The 16906-nt window shown below is 38.3% G+C and overlaps 1 protein-coding gene across 1 annotated transcript; it reads right to left on the bottom strand.

The window, feature by feature from the left end:
• Nucleotides 1-224: 224 nt before the first annotated feature.
• Nucleotides 225-16512, bottom strand: LOC146474622 (transmembrane protease serine 9-like). Its single transcript, XM_085116842.1, has 14 exons — nucleotides 16500-16512; nucleotides 16150-16275; nucleotides 15684-15809; nucleotides 14966-15135; nucleotides 14434-14531; nucleotides 13465-13706; nucleotides 11483-11590; nucleotides 10807-11037; nucleotides 5608-5739; nucleotides 4129-4361; nucleotides 2929-3075; nucleotides 2049-2245; nucleotides 856-1508; nucleotides 225-397 (listed from the first exon to the last, which is right to left on the bottom strand). The coding sequence occupies exons 1-14, from the start codon at nucleotides 16510-16512 to the stop codon at nucleotides 225-227; spliced, it is 2649 nt and encodes an 882-aa protein (XP_084972968.1).
• Between the last annotated feature and the right edge of the window lie 394 nt (nucleotides 16513-16906).

Here is a 16906-nt window from a genome sequence, read left to right as displayed (position 1 = left end):
GGCAATAGATGGACAAATGTCGGCGTATTTTGGGTTGTCCACACAATCTACAGTAAGATTTCAGAAAGTTTAAAAAGCTAACATTTATGACATACTTAAAAAAGTAATCAAAACATTTCTTCACTAAATGTACAAAACAACTGAATTGCAGAATTTGTGTTTGTAGTTTGCGGGTCGTCCCTTTTTCCTTCGTCATTAAGTAACAATGCCTACACGTTATTTCCTTAGTCGTTGCACTGCAAGAAATAGAACGAAAAAGTCAAACACTTACCAATAGGGCACATGTTGCACGATTTTTGACAATTTTTCTTCGCCCATACTTTATTAGCATTGCAGTAGTTTCCACATGCGGCAATAGATGGACAAATGTCGGCGTATTTTGGATTGTCCACACAACCTACAGTAAAATTCCAGAAACATTAAAAAGCTAAAATTTATGAAATACTAAAAAAAGTGATCAACCCATTTCTTTACTCAGCGAATGACATTAAACTTAAGAGTTAATTAATTTTTGCAGATTTCCCCGAGAAAACGTGAAAGCAAACACAAACCATCTCAAATTCAATCAATCACTTTCGAGGAGGCATCTCAAATCTTATGCGCAGCATTTGACGAGTACAATTTTTTAGCGTCAAAGGTCATTAAACAATTGTGCGTGTGTTACTGATGTTGGCGTTTCTTCGAATAATCTACTGACGCTGGAATAATCTTGGGTAAAAGAACGTAGATGAAATATATAAGATGATCATCCGGCAGCCTTAATAAAAATCTGATTTTAACAAGTTTGCTGCTTGGTATTCAATGACCCATTTAACGAACAATTAAGTTTGTGCATTTTTCTCTTATTAAACAAACCTGGTGTCGGAGAGGGAGTTGGAGGCAGTGGTGTGCTCGGTGGTGGTGGTGATGGCGGCTGTGTAGATGGTGATGGCGTGGGTGGTTTAGGAGTAAGTGGGTTCGAACCAACCTTGCTGAGTATCCAGGATCTCAAGTAGCCAACCTTAGCATAGACGCCGTACTTTTTAGCCGCAGCACAGCCATATCCCCAGCTGGTCACACCCTCCAGATGCCATTTATTGTTATACTCACAAACCAGCGGTCCACCACTATCACCTTGGCAGGAATCAACTCCCCCTTTGTCCAGACCAGCACATAACATGGAGTCATCAATCTTTCCCGGATAAGCCACCAAACAACGTGATTTTGACACCAGTGGAACCGACGCTTGCTGGAGGATATTAGGTTGACTTCCGCCAGATGACAAAGTTCCCCATCCAGTTATCCAGCACCTCTTATCTTTATTGTCAATCGGAAGAACGTTGCTTGGGTTTGACACACAAACAACACCAATTCCTTTTCCGAGAACAGCAGGCTTCGCAAGTTTGAGCATTGCAATGTCGTGGGCGTAGCGTACTGGTTTGTGATATTTTTCGTGTGGAATAATTTGGGCAACGTTGATGGTCTGCTCTGTTCCCGCAGATCCACTTACTCTATAATAAGCTCCCAATCTAAAAAAAAAGGTGCAATCAAATAAATTATTTACTGACGATTGAAAGTCTGAATGCAAAACAACAAACAAAGGAAAAATCTGGAAATGACCATAATTTATCCGCCTTTAAAAACAGCTGACAATGTCACACGCGCTTACAAAGAATTGTAATAGCTCAACAAGTATTTATTACTTATCTTCGCGGTTAGACGATCTACAGTTAAAGTTGCTGAAACAGTGGAGCGGAAAAACGATTGTCATATATCAAGTCCTAGGCAGAACAACTAATTAATATATCTCGAATGATGGGAAGCTAGAACACACAAGTTTTTTCTTTTCCAATACATTAAGTAACTAGCAATGACGTATTGTCTTCGTTCATACTGCAAAAATATTTTAATTTCTTTCACATGTTAGAGACCTGCAAAATATATTGGCAATCGCGCGCACCCTATCACTTAGATACCAACTACCAACTAATATGGTGATAGTCGTATAGCAAGAAAATACTAAGAATCGTTGATGCACTGTAACTGACTCATTCTTTTTTGATACTCACTTCACTCTGAAAGATGACGGACTCCGTCCTTTGACACAATGCGCGGCTGTTACAACCCACAAGGGATGCACGAGTGACCCTCCACAGAACTGCCTACCGGAAGTACTGACCAACATTGCTTGCCATGGCCAGCTGTTAACCTTCGCGTTTTCGCCTCCCACGATACGAGAGTGAGATGGTCTTGAGCCGCAACCTCCTTAAAAATGAAGAGTTTTAACGTTAAATTGTTGGATACTTCTCAGTCTTGACCAAAAGTCCAAACGATCACTTGTTTGCTGGTAAGGTTTGAAATTGTTTTTAATTATCTTAATGGACACTATAACGAAGTCCCAAACCAGTATTTTAACCAGCACAGAAACATGTTTATACCGCCTTGATCTCTTTAAAAGTCGGCTTTAGAATTACTTGATTTTTTGCGTTGTATTGGCAAGAATCGATCATTATATATACTTTATAATATGAAGTAGTTAGGTGTCTTTTAACGCACTGTATAATAGTATTGATCGATCGTATGTATATTTTATGATGTAAAGTGGTAGTGTCCCCAATTAGCGTACATTCCAGTACGCTAAAAGCTACGACATGTTGATAAAGTTCATTTCATTTCAATTACAATGAAACCAAGGAAGATGTTTAAAACGTTAAAAAAAGTTACAACGACAGGCGGCATTTCTTGCAATTCTTTACACTGAGGCCTCTGAATTTGACTAATGCATTTACTTTAAAAAATATATCTTTTTGAAGGAAGAAACTTTACCAGTGAAACAAATTATCAGCGACAAAATGTATCATTGAGAGCTTGACATGTCAAAAATGTTAAAGATTGGACCTTATCCTTATATTCTGAATAGTTTGTTAAGATAACGATTCGTAAGAGAACGCAAACTCCATCTGGTGGAGCTGGTGTTTGTGGTGGTAATGGGTTTGGTGGCATACCTGAGCAACTTCCTGGTCTCAGTGAAAAGTCGTCAATAGCGATGTCACCTTGCCAGCTTTTACCTCTTACACCCTCAAATGTTACTTGGACCTAATATTAAAAAGAGTCATAAAATCATTGTCTGCAAGCAAACCAAATTTGTTTAAGACTTAAAATTTCATTTCAAAAGTCTCAACATTTTAGCTGAAATGCTTTTCCCGCGATAACATGCACCATCATATATGGTGACCGCCCGTTAAAACTGAGATTTTTGATCAAAATTTGTCTGAGAAAAATAAAGTCCATGTCTCCGTTTATTCCTATGATCTCAGGAAAGCGTTAAGCAATTTTGGACCTGGACTAAAACTTTTTAATCAGTGAAACGATACTTTTGTTCCTGTATCTTAAAGGAAATCTCCACTCACATTAAATTTTTAGAAGTATCTTATATTGAAAGTGGAGATAGCGTATTAGCGTTATTCAGTTTAAAATTGGATATAATCATTTCCATTCTGATGTCGTGCCGTTATACCGTTGCCACTGTGGTCAGAAAGCAGAAGTTCTTTTATGTAGAATACTTGAGGAACCGTATAACGTAATGGAATCCAAAATGGCGGTGTGCAGAAGCTTTAAAAGCGTAAAAGGCGGTAATAGATCCAAATTTTTAACTAGCTTTAAAATTTTACGCTATTAAAAGTATATTTTTAAGTACCTTTGATTATTTGGAAATAGTGGAAAATATAATATATTCACTAAATTTAACAATGTCAATATATGTTTTCTTTGGTATGAACAATTAAATACCTTATGGGTTATCCTACCACTCCACTTTGATTTCTATCTAGAAGAGTTCCTTTTGAGGTCGGTTAGTTCTTGTGTTTGTTTGTTTGTTTGTTTGTTTGTCTGTTTGTTTGTTACTGTCACAAGAATTAATTTTGTGCGCATACTCATGGTGACTTCGCTGGCAACCGGGTCGAATCCTCAAGACTTCACTTTGACTTTGATGACCACTTCCGCAGAGATTGTCCATTGACCAACAATAGCCCTTTATATTACTAAACTCACGATGATGATCACATTTTACCGACATGCTAAATACACTGGGTTCTTTTTTTGTCACGGATTTCAAAGAGCAGTGAAAAATTTTAAGTATGTGATACTCACACTTCCACTCGCAGTGATATCCACTTCGGCCTTCTTCCAGGCATTTCCTTGGCTTCCTGACTTGGAAAATTTTATTTGACCACCACTGTATACTTTCAGTGCACCAATATCTCTTCCATTCATGTGGTAAAAGAAGGTCATGCAAAAACTACCGCTTCCAGAAGAAGTAAATGAAAGCTTGGCGTTGTCATTTGGCCGCCTTGGACTCGAAGACTCAATGTACATGTACATTCCTAAATTAAGAAAAGGGAAAGAGTGGGGAGGGGGTTATGTTTCCTTAATTCAAGCAGCGCTAAATAACTAATAACTCCATGTAGCAAAATCAAACGGAGAAAGAAAATTAATTTTATTATATTTTATTGGCTTCTCCTTTGTCTTGGGTCTTACCATTTGTAGATATTTTGTGTACATCTTGGACTGATTCTATCGCATCAAAATCAGCCCTGGCCAAATTTCATCATGAAAACTAGAAAACCTTAGGCTTTTTTGTTTTGTTTTTGTTTTTTTAGTTTATTTAACTCTTTTTTTATTATTTTCCTCATTTTTTTTTTTGGGGGGGGGGGAGGGGGTTTAGCTTGCTTTTCTATGTATACTTTAGTTATGTAACATCCGATATTAGGTAAGTTGATAACTATTTATATTTTATTGGTAAATGAAACGTCCCTGTGGGGGGTGTTTAATAAATAATACATTTTATAATATTATTTTGTGTTTGTTTTTCACCATTTATTTGCACAAGAGAACTGGAGAGGGTTTGCGAAACGTACGACGCGTCTTCCATGTTAGGCGTTAAATTGGTCACCCATCGTAATTTTTAATTTCATACAAATAGTTCGAAGTAAAGCAATAACAACAGGAATGATAAGTTCTTTCGTTCTTTCAGTCGAACTTCTTATTTCTTATTTTTTCTTTTTTGCTAATACCGACACACTAATACAAGGAACCTCGAAATCTAACTTTCTCCTTACAAACAAGAGAGTGTTTCTAGGAAGTGATCCCATTAAGATGAGTTTTAGTTAGCAAGTGCTCCAATTTTAATAGCCACAGAAGTGCTGTTCTAAGCACCCTTTTTGCGTAAGCGCTTCTTGTTCTCCCTTCCCTGAGAGTTTTGAGGTTTTGAGAGACAATTACCTTTAAAATCTGTAGTGAAGCAGAAAAGGCTAGTATTACAACTCCTCTTAATTTTGTTAAGTTTTCTGAGGCTCATTAATTAAATTCTCTTTTAGAAAATTCCCGTCTTGCTCATACTTGAAGGCATTTAATTTAGCTTTTAAAAGTTTTCAGCGTGCTTCCAGTAAAAACTCAAATGAAGACCCTCTCCGTGAAGAGTGCCAGAAGCGTCGAAATAAAATTGAATAATTACTGTGATAAAAAAGAAGATGAGGCGACCTGCACCGTTTTGCAACGTCTTACACTGTTGGTCGAGAGGACAAAAGAACGGACAACAAAACAATGCTTATAGAGTCCATTGACACATACCTGAACCCCCATGACCTGATGATGGTCCTGTACCAGAGGATGGCGTAGACACAGACCTCAGTGTCCAGTCAAACTTGTCTGATGTTTCCTGTTTCCATCCCAAGCACAAACCGCTGTCAAAGGTGCACGACACTGAAGAGGAAGGTAAGCAGGTCATTAAGCGTAAAAACTCAGCATAACAAAGTATCTCATTCTTCTGCTTAAATAGGAATGGATTAACATACATCCCGTAAATGTCAAAGAACAACCACAATCACTACACAAAAAATTGTAAAACTCTGCTTATTTTTCATCTTGATTCAGGTTAAGATTAATTAAATGCATAGAAAACTGTAATAATTTGTTTTCGTTGTATGCTGTTCGCCTATATGAGGTTTTAGCAGCTTTGCGTGATTTCTCAAAGTTTTTCACTAAATTTTAATCCTTCTCATAGTTTCTATTCTATTCCAACAAAATTGTGTAATACTTACACAATGGGCTCTTATTGCTATATCGCTAGCTGCTTAAGTGATTTAAAAGCTTAGATCGATTAGAAATAACGTGTAATAGTGTCCGAAATTCGGCTGTATCTATTGTGGAGAGAGTTAAGCTATCACTGGTGCCTTCTTGCTGTTTGCAATTAGAAGTGAGTTTAATTTAGGGCGCGCCTAAGCGCAAAAACAAAATTTTAGGCTAACCGCGAAACAAGTACGAAAGATAAATGTTCTATAATCAATCCTGACTTACCCTCATTGCTTGAGGAATAACTTCCAACAATGAAACAGCACAGGAAAATCACAGCCTTCATGTTTCTCCAGCTATCCTCTTAATACCGCCAGCTGGAGACACCTTATAACGATCAAATCAGTCCACTGTGTCTCCAGGTTTGAATAATCTGATGGTGGTTCTGACTTCAAGATAAACCTCCGTCTCTCTTGCTATCCAACTTAGCCGAATGTTAATTTTGGTGGCCTTTATAACCCTTCCTTGGGAAAGGCATGACACCTTTTTAGAATTTAATGATGAAAAATAACTGCGTTTATTTGGCAAGTGGTTAGTGCAATCTTCATTTACCCTTCGGGATTACGTAATTGCGTTTTGCATTACCATAACAAATTATATTGTGATGGACCGACACCTTAACTTGTAGCGCAGCCATTCAAAAGCCAAGGTCAAGAACACTATAGGAGAAAGCAAAAGTTATAATTAGACGATGATTGTACTCTTTTTAATTTCTCCTCTTGGTCATTAAGCAAAATTCTTTAGATTTGTTTTCTGTTCTTTGTTTTGATAGATGCCCTTACAACTATGTAGTGGTATCAAACGCAAACGAAAGACACATTGGAATTGGAATTGAAGTTTCCAAACAACTGAGACAGCAAAAATGTCGAAAAAGTGTTATGAAAAAACGTGCTAACGGGAAAACAAATCAACCAAAATGCAAAAGGATTTTTGGTTTCAACTGGCACGCCTTCATTACCAACAACTAAAATTATTCCATTTATGTAAAAGTGACACGTTCAAGCGGAAATGTCAGCTCTGTTCATTTGGCTGCCGTAGCACTGATCACAACAGGATAAATGGTGTAAAAAGTTTAATGCCTATAGTTTTGTTACTCTCCTTTCACTACCTATATAAAGTTTTAAACATGAATAAAAAAGATAAATAAGAAAGATTCGAAGTTTCAATATTAGTGTTGCCAGTAATATCATTATTGAGACAAATTTTGACATGGAGATGAATGTGAATAAAATTAACAACTCAAAAATGACATTCCAGTGTCTACATTAAAAAATTTTCCGCGCCTACATCAACCTCATTGGGGCTCTTTAATTTCTTTAATTTGCTCTCGTTTTTATTGTTTTATCGAGTATACAAGAAAGGAACGGGCAAAAACTGATCAAGATACTACAATGCGGTTTTTCACGTAAAAAAAAATTCGGAATAGAGGCTTGTATACCATTATGGCTGTCTGTATATGACGATGAGTACACAGATCTTTCCAGTCAAGTTGCTGTCTCTGTAAGCACCCAGCAACAGCATCGTAAAACGAGAAAGTTAAAACGCGGAAGGTTTCGGAAGCTTTTGAAGTCTATCTCACACTGGCATTGACTAAATCTAATGAATCTTTGTTCTATGAATACACAGTTGATTGCAAAGTTGAGCGAGCAAATTCCATAGAGCACCCTTCTTGCCTGGAAGTCGCGGAAAAAAGAACCTTAATTCATGTCTAAGCGGTCAGCTACTTCGCGCATGTCTTAATTTTGAACTGACGGAGAGAAAGAAGCAACTTGTGAAGTTAACAGTGGTAAAATTGAATCAAACCTGAACCGATGGGATATCGATCATTTTACCCTGCCTGGGAAATGAGATGCCATTAAATCGCGTTCTAGTCTACGGGCTTGCAAAATATACAATACATGGGAGTGGAACAAATTTGTTCCACTCCCATGTATTGTATATTGCACATGTCATTTCTTCATCGAAGCCTAATTGACAAAAGGCCCTCAAAGAGGTATTGAAAAAATAAAAGAGACATGAGACGTGAGACGTGATCGGACCTCAGCATATTCAGTGAAGGCGTCTTGTCTGACTTCCGCCTCAGTCCATGTACGATCTCACCCTTCCCACCTAGACCTATGATGGCACAAGTCAGATATACCATGACACCCGGACCTCCACGCTCTCTTTTCGAACACGAGTTCTTCCAAGCAAATGATACTGAGATTAGATTTGGACAAACATTTAAGAATAAAATTAGCGATAAGAGTTTTGTACAACGTTTCGGTGTCACCATGACATCATTTTCAAGTGACAAAAATAAAGTTTAAACAGTGTAATGTATGCGGTGAGATGTGTGAGGTGAATAAGACATTAAAACGGTCGCATGGGATCGAATAAGTACATTTCAAAACAAGGATTGATATACGGCTTGGCTTGAGAGTTTTTCTTCTCATAGAAAATGGCAGAATTGTTTGTACGTTTGGGAAATTAATTTTAAAGCTGATCTATTAACAGTCTCAAAGAAAAATGCTTGGTTTAGTCAGTTGTGTCCACAAAAGCCTAAGCTCCTTTAGTCACTGCGCACATTTTTACTTTTCACATTTATGTAATTTAATGCTGTCTTTATGTTACTTTTCTTATGTGTAATAAAGTGGCTAAGGCCGTTAAACAGTGCTCAATACACTTTTTAAGTGTAGAGCTTTGAATACAATACTGTCTGATGAGTGCGCGAGCACGAAACTCGGAGTAACAGAGAATTTTGTCTCTTTGTTACTTTTCCTATATATTGTAATTTCCTTTTGTTGTAAACCATTGAAATAGTGCATATTAATAATAAAAACCTTCACCTTAAACCTTAAGTGATAGAATCGCCGGACATGATAGTAGGACTTTAGGTGCAACAGTACATCTTTTGTTAACCTTTATTTTGCCTGGTAAAAACAGTGGTTTTTGGCTTTTCTTCTTGCTCAATAATTATGCCGCGCCGTGAGATTCAAATTATCGTAATGTAAACTGTAATGAGCGGAAGGAAGAACACCGCAAAGATCCCCATACCTTCTTCCTCCCCTTCACCTTTCTCCTCTTCTCCTATATGATAGAACTTATTTATTTATTTATTTTTTATTAATTCTTTTATCAAATCTTTATGTTGTTCTTGTGTAAAAATCGAGAAAATTTTCTATTAATTTTTCTCCCTCGGGTTTGAGATGGTGGTAGCACGAATATTGAAACCACTTGTCAACAATGCCATGTAACAAGGCAATATCTACCGTGCTACACGGGAATCGGAAGTACGACTTGGTTTCAAACATCGCACTAGCCCAGGGGCGGATTTATGGTGGTGGGTGAACGAGGGGGTCGCCCCCCTCTTTTTTATTATTATTGTTTTTTTTTTTTTCTTTTAAAAAGTTTCTGTAACCGTCTTTCGAGTCGTATTAAGCACTCAACAGTTTTGAAGAAAATCCTCTTGAGGTACGTGTTCCGAGCCTTAACATTTGGTCTAAATTCTCCCAGAATATTGGTAAAACAGAATCTCCACAAAGACGAATTTTTCATTGTGGTCGTTGAACCGTTCTAAGAGGAAGGTGTAAAGTCTAATAAATCACAAAATCATAGCCAAAGCGGTTGTTGAAAGAAGTTAAACGCCTCGCTAGTTTCATTTTAGATTCCATTTCCCATGCAGACAAATTCTCACCCGCGCCTGAGAAACGAATATAGAGAACAATTTATCACGTGGCTTTCAATTTGTCGCCAAACTCGCTAGAATTTGTCAATCGTGTAGCCACCCCCTCGCGATAGCGACGCGACAAAATTTGAAAAAACGCATCACCTGCGCGAGCAAAAAATAGCTTCTGTGGCCGCGGCTTAAGCGTGAGAACTCGGCTACTAAACTAGTGCGATTATTGAAGCAATGATCACTTTAATGATTTTTTAATTTTCTGCAATTATATCCGATAGCAACCCTCTCGCGCTGGCGACGGGACAAAATTTGAAAAAAATTGCATCACCTGCGCGAGCAAAAAATCGCTTGTGTGGCCGCGGCTTAAGCGCGAGAACTCGGCAAGCGCAATTGTTGAAGCACTGGATAAAGTGCTTTGCTGATATCCAATGAACTCGGCCAGAGTGTGCGTTGCAAGGAAAACATTTGCTCACGCAGAACGAAGCGCATTGGCTAAACTAGTGCAATTATTGAAGCAATGATCACCTGAATGATTTTATTAATTTCTGCATTTATATCCGATCAACTCAGCTGGAGTATGCCTCGTGAACAAAACTTTCGCTTAACCCTCGACCCAGCGCTCTTGGTTTCGTCGTGCCAATTATTAAACTCTGTCCCCCTCCCCCACCCCACAGGGTGCAAATTACTCCTTCCTTCGGTCTCGTCGAAGATATCAAGTCTCCCGCCTGAATAGTAATAGAAAAATTTTGATTTTCCCACGCGTGTCGAAAGTCTTTGTTTTAGCCTAAATCCTACACGGTCAAAAACGACCAACTATAACAAAAGCTATCGTTTGCGAATTGGAGCCGTTTTTTTTTATACGAGCTGCAGGAAGCTTATTGTAAACAAAGCTAATAACTACCGGCAATAAGAATTCAAATCCTATCTTAACGCACTGGGATATCTTTATCTTAAATTAGGAAAATACGACAACATTTCAGTGCCTTAAATTTCCTTTATTTCACGCTTTATCAACTTATTTTACAAAAAGATTTAAGATTTCATTGTCTGGTCAATCCAGTTCCGGAACTTAGCAACCCGTCCAAACACAGTGTATCGCTCAGTAGCAGAGCACCTCGGGGAACCCCAGCTGACGTCACCCTGGAGAACCCAATTGCCGTTAGCACCCTGGCAGACGTAAGGGCCACCACTGTCTCCATGGCAACCACTGAGAATAGTGCCATTTACACCAGCGCACAGCATGTACGGGGTGATCTTAAGAGAGGATCCTCCTATTAAAGACAATAGATTGGGTTAACTAAATGTCATAGCAGAATGTCTCAGACATTAACCGAGACGATCCAACTGCAATTAAAGCGGGTCGTGATTAGTTTGTTTGTTTGTGTGTTTGTTTGTTCATTTTGCCACACACGTTATAAAAAGCAAAATAAGAGTACCAAAGTATATATTACAGAGAAGGTGGTGAGTAAGCCTTAGGAGAAACCAAATGGCTTATAGAATAAGGCTTCCTTAAATGCCGAGAGCTGAAAGATCGGAATTAAAACTGATGTTTTTAAAAAAGTGGATTTTCCGGTGAGCTCTTTAAGAAAGGCTTATGCTGTTTTCAAGCTTTAGTTTGTGCTACCATGAGATGTAGATGTAAAGCCACTGTGATGAAAACCGCTTAGAAATTAATCTTAACTAACCAAAACAACAATTAATGTAACCGCGTACCTGGTGATGCTGCTAGTTTTCTTGCACATTCGCTGTTGGTGACCGGTGGCATTTGAGCTTGTTGAAGAATGCTGTGGGAAGATCCTGGGTGTTTTATCTTGCCCCATCCTAAATTGAAATGAAAAATCTACACTGAGAAGTGAGTTGACGAGTTGCATAAACATTTATTCCATTGCAACTGCTATCAGAGTTGCGAGGATTCCTGTTCGCTTAATTATTCTCTCTGATGCGCAAACATGAGGACTTCGTCAGTGGGAAGGCCAGAAAACAATATCTGTCTTTATCAACTGAGTTAATAAAATAAATATGTCAAAACACGATACGAACGCTAAAGTGTCGAGCACTAGTCCTTTCTCCAACGAGTCCAAGTGGATACACTCAGGCGAAGAGGTAATTACAGTCGAAGCTCTCCTTGCGACCACTCTCGTAAGCGACCAGCTCTACTTACGACCACCATTGTGAAACTCCGTTTGAATTGTCCGTTAAGTGACTTAAACTCTGTAATCAAAGCTCTTGTAAGCGACCATTCAAAGATTCTGATACGTATCACGGCAACTCTTTCTTGATCACATTTACAGTAATATTGCACTGCCTAATAATGTTTGTAGATTAAGATCTCGAATTTAAAATTCAACATGATTTACAGCTGGATCAAGAGTGTAACCCTGAGACCAAGGCTATCGTAGAAAGCTTTATGCTAAAATCTCTGGTAAGTGACCAGCTTCTATTGTTTCAGCTTTTGATCGCTTACGGGACTACATTTTCGCAAGCGACCAGTTATAGTGCGACCAGTTTTTTTAATTCCCGAGGTGGTCGCTTACGAGAGCTTCGACTGTACAATCAATACGTAGGTCTCTGTAACCAATTTACCTATCCAGGGGCGTAGCGTGGGATTTTGAAGATGTACAAAAGAAAATAAATTTTTCGTAAGCGCCAACGGCGCTTACAACTAGGGGGGTGTGGGGGCATTTTGAAATTTAGGGTCTCGGAAATGCCATCTCCTGGTTTTTCTGCTGGGCATTTTCAATAAGTAATGCGGCAAAAATGCAGTAGAAAGTTGTTTATTTGAACCGTTTCCCTAGTGATTTCTGTAAGCTACAGTGTTCCGAAAAGAAAAAAAAATACAAAGACAATGAAGACAGGTCACAAGCAAAGGGCGAGGCGTCGACCCTTAAGACGGGTTAATTCGTTACCAACCTGTCAATATCAACGTTCTTATGTTTATGTATATGAAATATTGCTAGGGAGCTTAATCTTTCGTCCGTCACCGTACTTCGCAGAGGAGATTTTAGTGTTTTCATGCTACTGAAGCCACGTGCGGCAGTGCATGTAGACACAGGATAAGTTAACAATGTTACGAGAGCAACATAGTACGCCGGGATAAAATTGGGAGTTTGCGTGATCAAGAGTCTTAACCAAAGTCTGCGGCGTCGCATTCAGATCCATGCCACTCAATTTGTGCTTCCATCTTGTGAGGCGTTTTTCCTATTTTTGCTTACCAATGGGAATGCTAATAAAAAACACCAGTATAATGTAAAAATATGAAATTATTTCCCAGCAAATTGAATGAGAAAAAAAGTTTTATCTCAGATCTCAGCTGTAAGCACGGGCGTACGTGCGTATATGGACGCTACACCCCTGCTATTAACTCAGGTTGTAAGACCAAGCATGCATTTTCTTAAGTTTTCAGACCCGAGAAACTGTACACTAACATGATAGGCGGTTGAGTGAGCCCTGTCCTAAACTGGCATCTTAATTGGGCCATCAACAGGAGATTCTATATTCCGCCTTCTCTATAACTTGTTTTTGGTTGGTATCATTTTATAAAGAATGTTTCAGAGTTTTCAAACGCCCGCTCAAAATTAAATTGCATCTTCTTTCACGGCCGATTCAATTTTCATTTGTTTAGTTAACAAGGTGAGAACTAGAGATCGAAACAGTTGCATCGCTTCCCAAGAGAACCTAGACTCTAAATAACTCACCCGTAATGTAGCATCTGGACGAGGTCGGAACCATTTCATCTTGGGTAGGTAGACACACAGTTCCAACTCGAGCGTTCAGAGTAGCCGGCCTCGACAGCTGAATCAAAGCGATGTCTTTGTCAAGCGTTCTCGATGAATACTGGGGGTGTTTTATCACTCGCCTGGCTGTTATATCTTGTTCAGTTCCCTCGGAAACAAAACGGTTATGATCACCCAGGCGGATGGTGTAAAAACTGGCTGTCCTGTGGAAAAAATTACAAATAATAGCCTGTTGGTAAAAATTAACGGTTAAAAAATCCGAACGACATTTTGACTGCTCCTCGGTCATTATCAAGTTCAATGTGTGGAAAAAAAAATGTAGATATATCATAAATAGAGAAAAAGAGTGCCAATGACGTAAGAATCTAAAATATGTAAAAAGTATGTCAATTTTTTTAGAAAAGAGTGATAAAAAGCATGCAAGAGATTTTAATTAATTAAAAACTTTTGCACGAATTAAGTCTGATTGATTATCGAGACTTGATCGTCGTTAATAAAAAAAACATCTCGTACACAAGACAGTCAAAGTTGCTTTTGCACTTTGTTTTTTGAAACAGTAAAATTCCTGCTCAGATCCCATGGAACCCCATAGTGCTCAGTTGTCCCGAAAATGTTTGTCAACGGAGGAAGAAGGGTTTTTATGTTCCTCTATGCGCTGATATAAGTGCCAGCGAGCTAGTAAAACCAACATAACCCGCATTGCACAGGTCACATTCAAATTTGTAAACGTGACATTTTTGGCTCACAACCGGCGGCCTAGTCGTATTCACGTAATTCGCTCAGCCGCGTTGCTTTTATTGTTGGTAGTAAAACGTCTTTAAAAGTTTACTTGAACGCACAATTAATGTTATTGATTTAACCAAAGTTTTTTTTAAAATTTCGTTGACTACCCAGAGAAACAACAACAGCCACCCCTCCACATTTACTTACGTTGTCGAGATACAATGCGCTGCTGTGACAACCCAATCAGGAGCGATCAGAGATCCACCGCAACTGAACGACTTGGAGCTTCCGCGAAGAAGAGCGATCTAGCAAGAGTGACAACCAAATTTAACATATTAATGTTAAGAACTCATGGTAAAGACCTGCGACTTTATTTGCCTGCAGTAATAATTGGCTGCAGTACAATCTGTGATGTCATTCTAACTGGAGTCAATTTTAGGATACTATCGTGACAAAGGTTGGTCATCTCTCTTGTCAACGTTAAACATATCCGAATGCTATAGCAATGCCGGGTTGTTTTACTGGACAAACAACATACGTCACGAGTAACGAATCTGAAAATCTTGTTGCAGAAAGCGGTTAATTACTTAATTGTTGATACATGTAGGACGAAACTTGAAATCAGGTAAAATTGTAAACTGAAACAAATTAAACAAGACTGGTTGAAACGCAATGATCAAAAAGGCTTAGTTTGCCTCAGGTCAAAAATGTGTTTAAGATTTGAAACATTTTGCCTCACCTGCCAAGGCCAATTTCCTGGCTTTGCATCCACTCCTCCAATAACACGTGTCACTGGGGACTTGCCACATGACCTGGGCGCTGGAGTTTGAGGTGCCGGAGAGGGTGGCGGAGTTGAAGGTACCTGAGAGGGTGGCGGAGTTGGAGGTGCCGGAGAGGAAGGAGCTGGACCTTTATTGACCAAACAAGTTTATATTATATCATAACATTGATCTATCTAATTGACCGCTACTTGAAATCAGCACTCTTTGTGTTCATTTTGTCGCTGTATTTAGATTTGTTCTTTACATATTGTCCGTTGAAGACAGCAGCCATGTGGTCGAGAACTCCGCGCAGTTTTAATTGATTGCTTTTTGTTTTCAAAAAGATAATTTGACAGATAAATAACTTTGTATTATAGGTATTTGTTTTAACTCCAATAAAACATCGTTAAATGATTAAGTATATACACTGAAACGAAGGAATTGTGTTACAGTGTATTGCACAGTTTTCCTGGGTCCATGTTCATTAGTAGTTTTCTTCAGAATGAAACTAACTAGGCGTATGTCAACGAACTCGATCGTCGGCACAATTTGGAAAAATTTATTAGTCAAGCGGCTAAGTCAAACAACTAAACTTCAGCCTATAATGGCCTCGTATTGGACGATTTTTTCGGAGATTTCATGAAGTGTTTTTTCTCAACCTATTTCATAATCATAAGAAAAAAGAATACAACCTACCAGTTGGACACATTTTACAGGATTCTGGACAGTTTTTCTGTGCCCAGCCTTTGTTATCATTACAGTAGTTTCCGCATGCAGCAAGAGATGGACAAATGTCAGCGTATTTTGGATTGTTTACACAAGCTAGAGTAAAAGTTTCAGAAAGATAAGTACAAACTCAAAATAAAAACACCATATCATGATATAACAGCTGTTTATACAGCTCATTGCAACAATCATTAAATCATTGCTGCGAGTTTTGAGACTGAACTGCAACACACAAGGCATCTCAAGAAATATCGCTTGCGCAATGTACAAAACGTAATTGCAAAATTTGTGTTTTTAGTTTTTGGGTGGTCCCTTTTCCCTCGTTCAGTTATTATAACAGTGCCTTGAGAAATTTGCGTTATAACGTTGTTTATTTGCACGTTGTTTCTTTAGTCGTCGTTCTGCAAGAAATATAATGAAAACGTCTAACACCTACCAGTAGGGCACATGTTGCACGATTTTGGACAATTTTTCTTTGCCCATACTTTGTTAGCATTGCAGTAGTTTCCGCATGCGGCAATAGATGGACAAATGTCGGCGTATTTTGGGTTGTCCACACAACCTACAGTAAGATTTCAGAAAGTTTAAAAAGCTAACATTTATGACATACTTAAAAAAGTCATCAAAACATTTCTTCACTAAATGTACAAAAAAACTGAATTGCAGAATTTGTGTTTGTAGTTTGCGGGTCGTCCCTTTTTCCTTCGTCATTAAGTAACAATGCCTACACGTTATTTCCTTAGTCGTTGCACTGCAAGAAATAGAACAAAAAAGTCAAACACTTACCAATAGGGCACATGTTGCACGATTTTTGACAATTTTTCTTTGCCAAACTTTATTAGCATTGCAGTAGTTTCCACATGCAGCAATAGATGGACAAATGTCGGCGTATTTTGGATTGTCCACACAACCTACAGTAAAATTCCAGAAACATTAAAAAGCTAAAATTTATGAAATACTAAAAAAAGTGATCAACCCATTTCTTTACTCAGCGAATGACATTAAACTTAAGATTTAATTAATTTTTGCAGATTTCCCCGAGAAAACGTGAAAGCAAACACAAACCATCTCAAATTCAATCAATCACTTTCGAGGAGGCATCTCAAATCTTATGCGCAGCATTTGACGAGTACAATTTTTTAGCGTCAAAGGTCATTAAACAATTGTGCGTGTGTTACTGATGTTGGCGTTTC

Source organism: Pavona decussata, unplaced genomic scaffold, assembly GCF_977016875.1.
Source record: "Pavona decussata unplaced genomic scaffold, jaPavDecu1.1 SCAFFOLD_87, whole genome shotgun sequence".
Taxonomy (NCBI): Eukaryota; Metazoa; Cnidaria; class Anthozoa; order Scleractinia; family Agariciidae; genus Pavona; species Pavona decussata.
Note: the sequence above shows the minus strand (reverse complement) of the source record. Positions and strands in the feature narration are given on the sequence as shown.

Excerpts from the sequence above, each read along its gene's own strand:
- LOC146474622 (XM_085116842.1), bottom strand. Across the intron at positions 13,707-14,433 it reads GCGCATTGTATCTCGACAAC|GACAGCCAGTTTTTACACCA; the intron begins GTAAGTAAATGT and ends TTTTTTCCACAG. Across the intron at positions 1,509-2,048 it reads CCGTCATCTTTCAGAGTGAA|ATTGGGAGCTTATTATAGAG; the intron begins GTGAGTATCAAA and ends CTTTTTTTTTAG.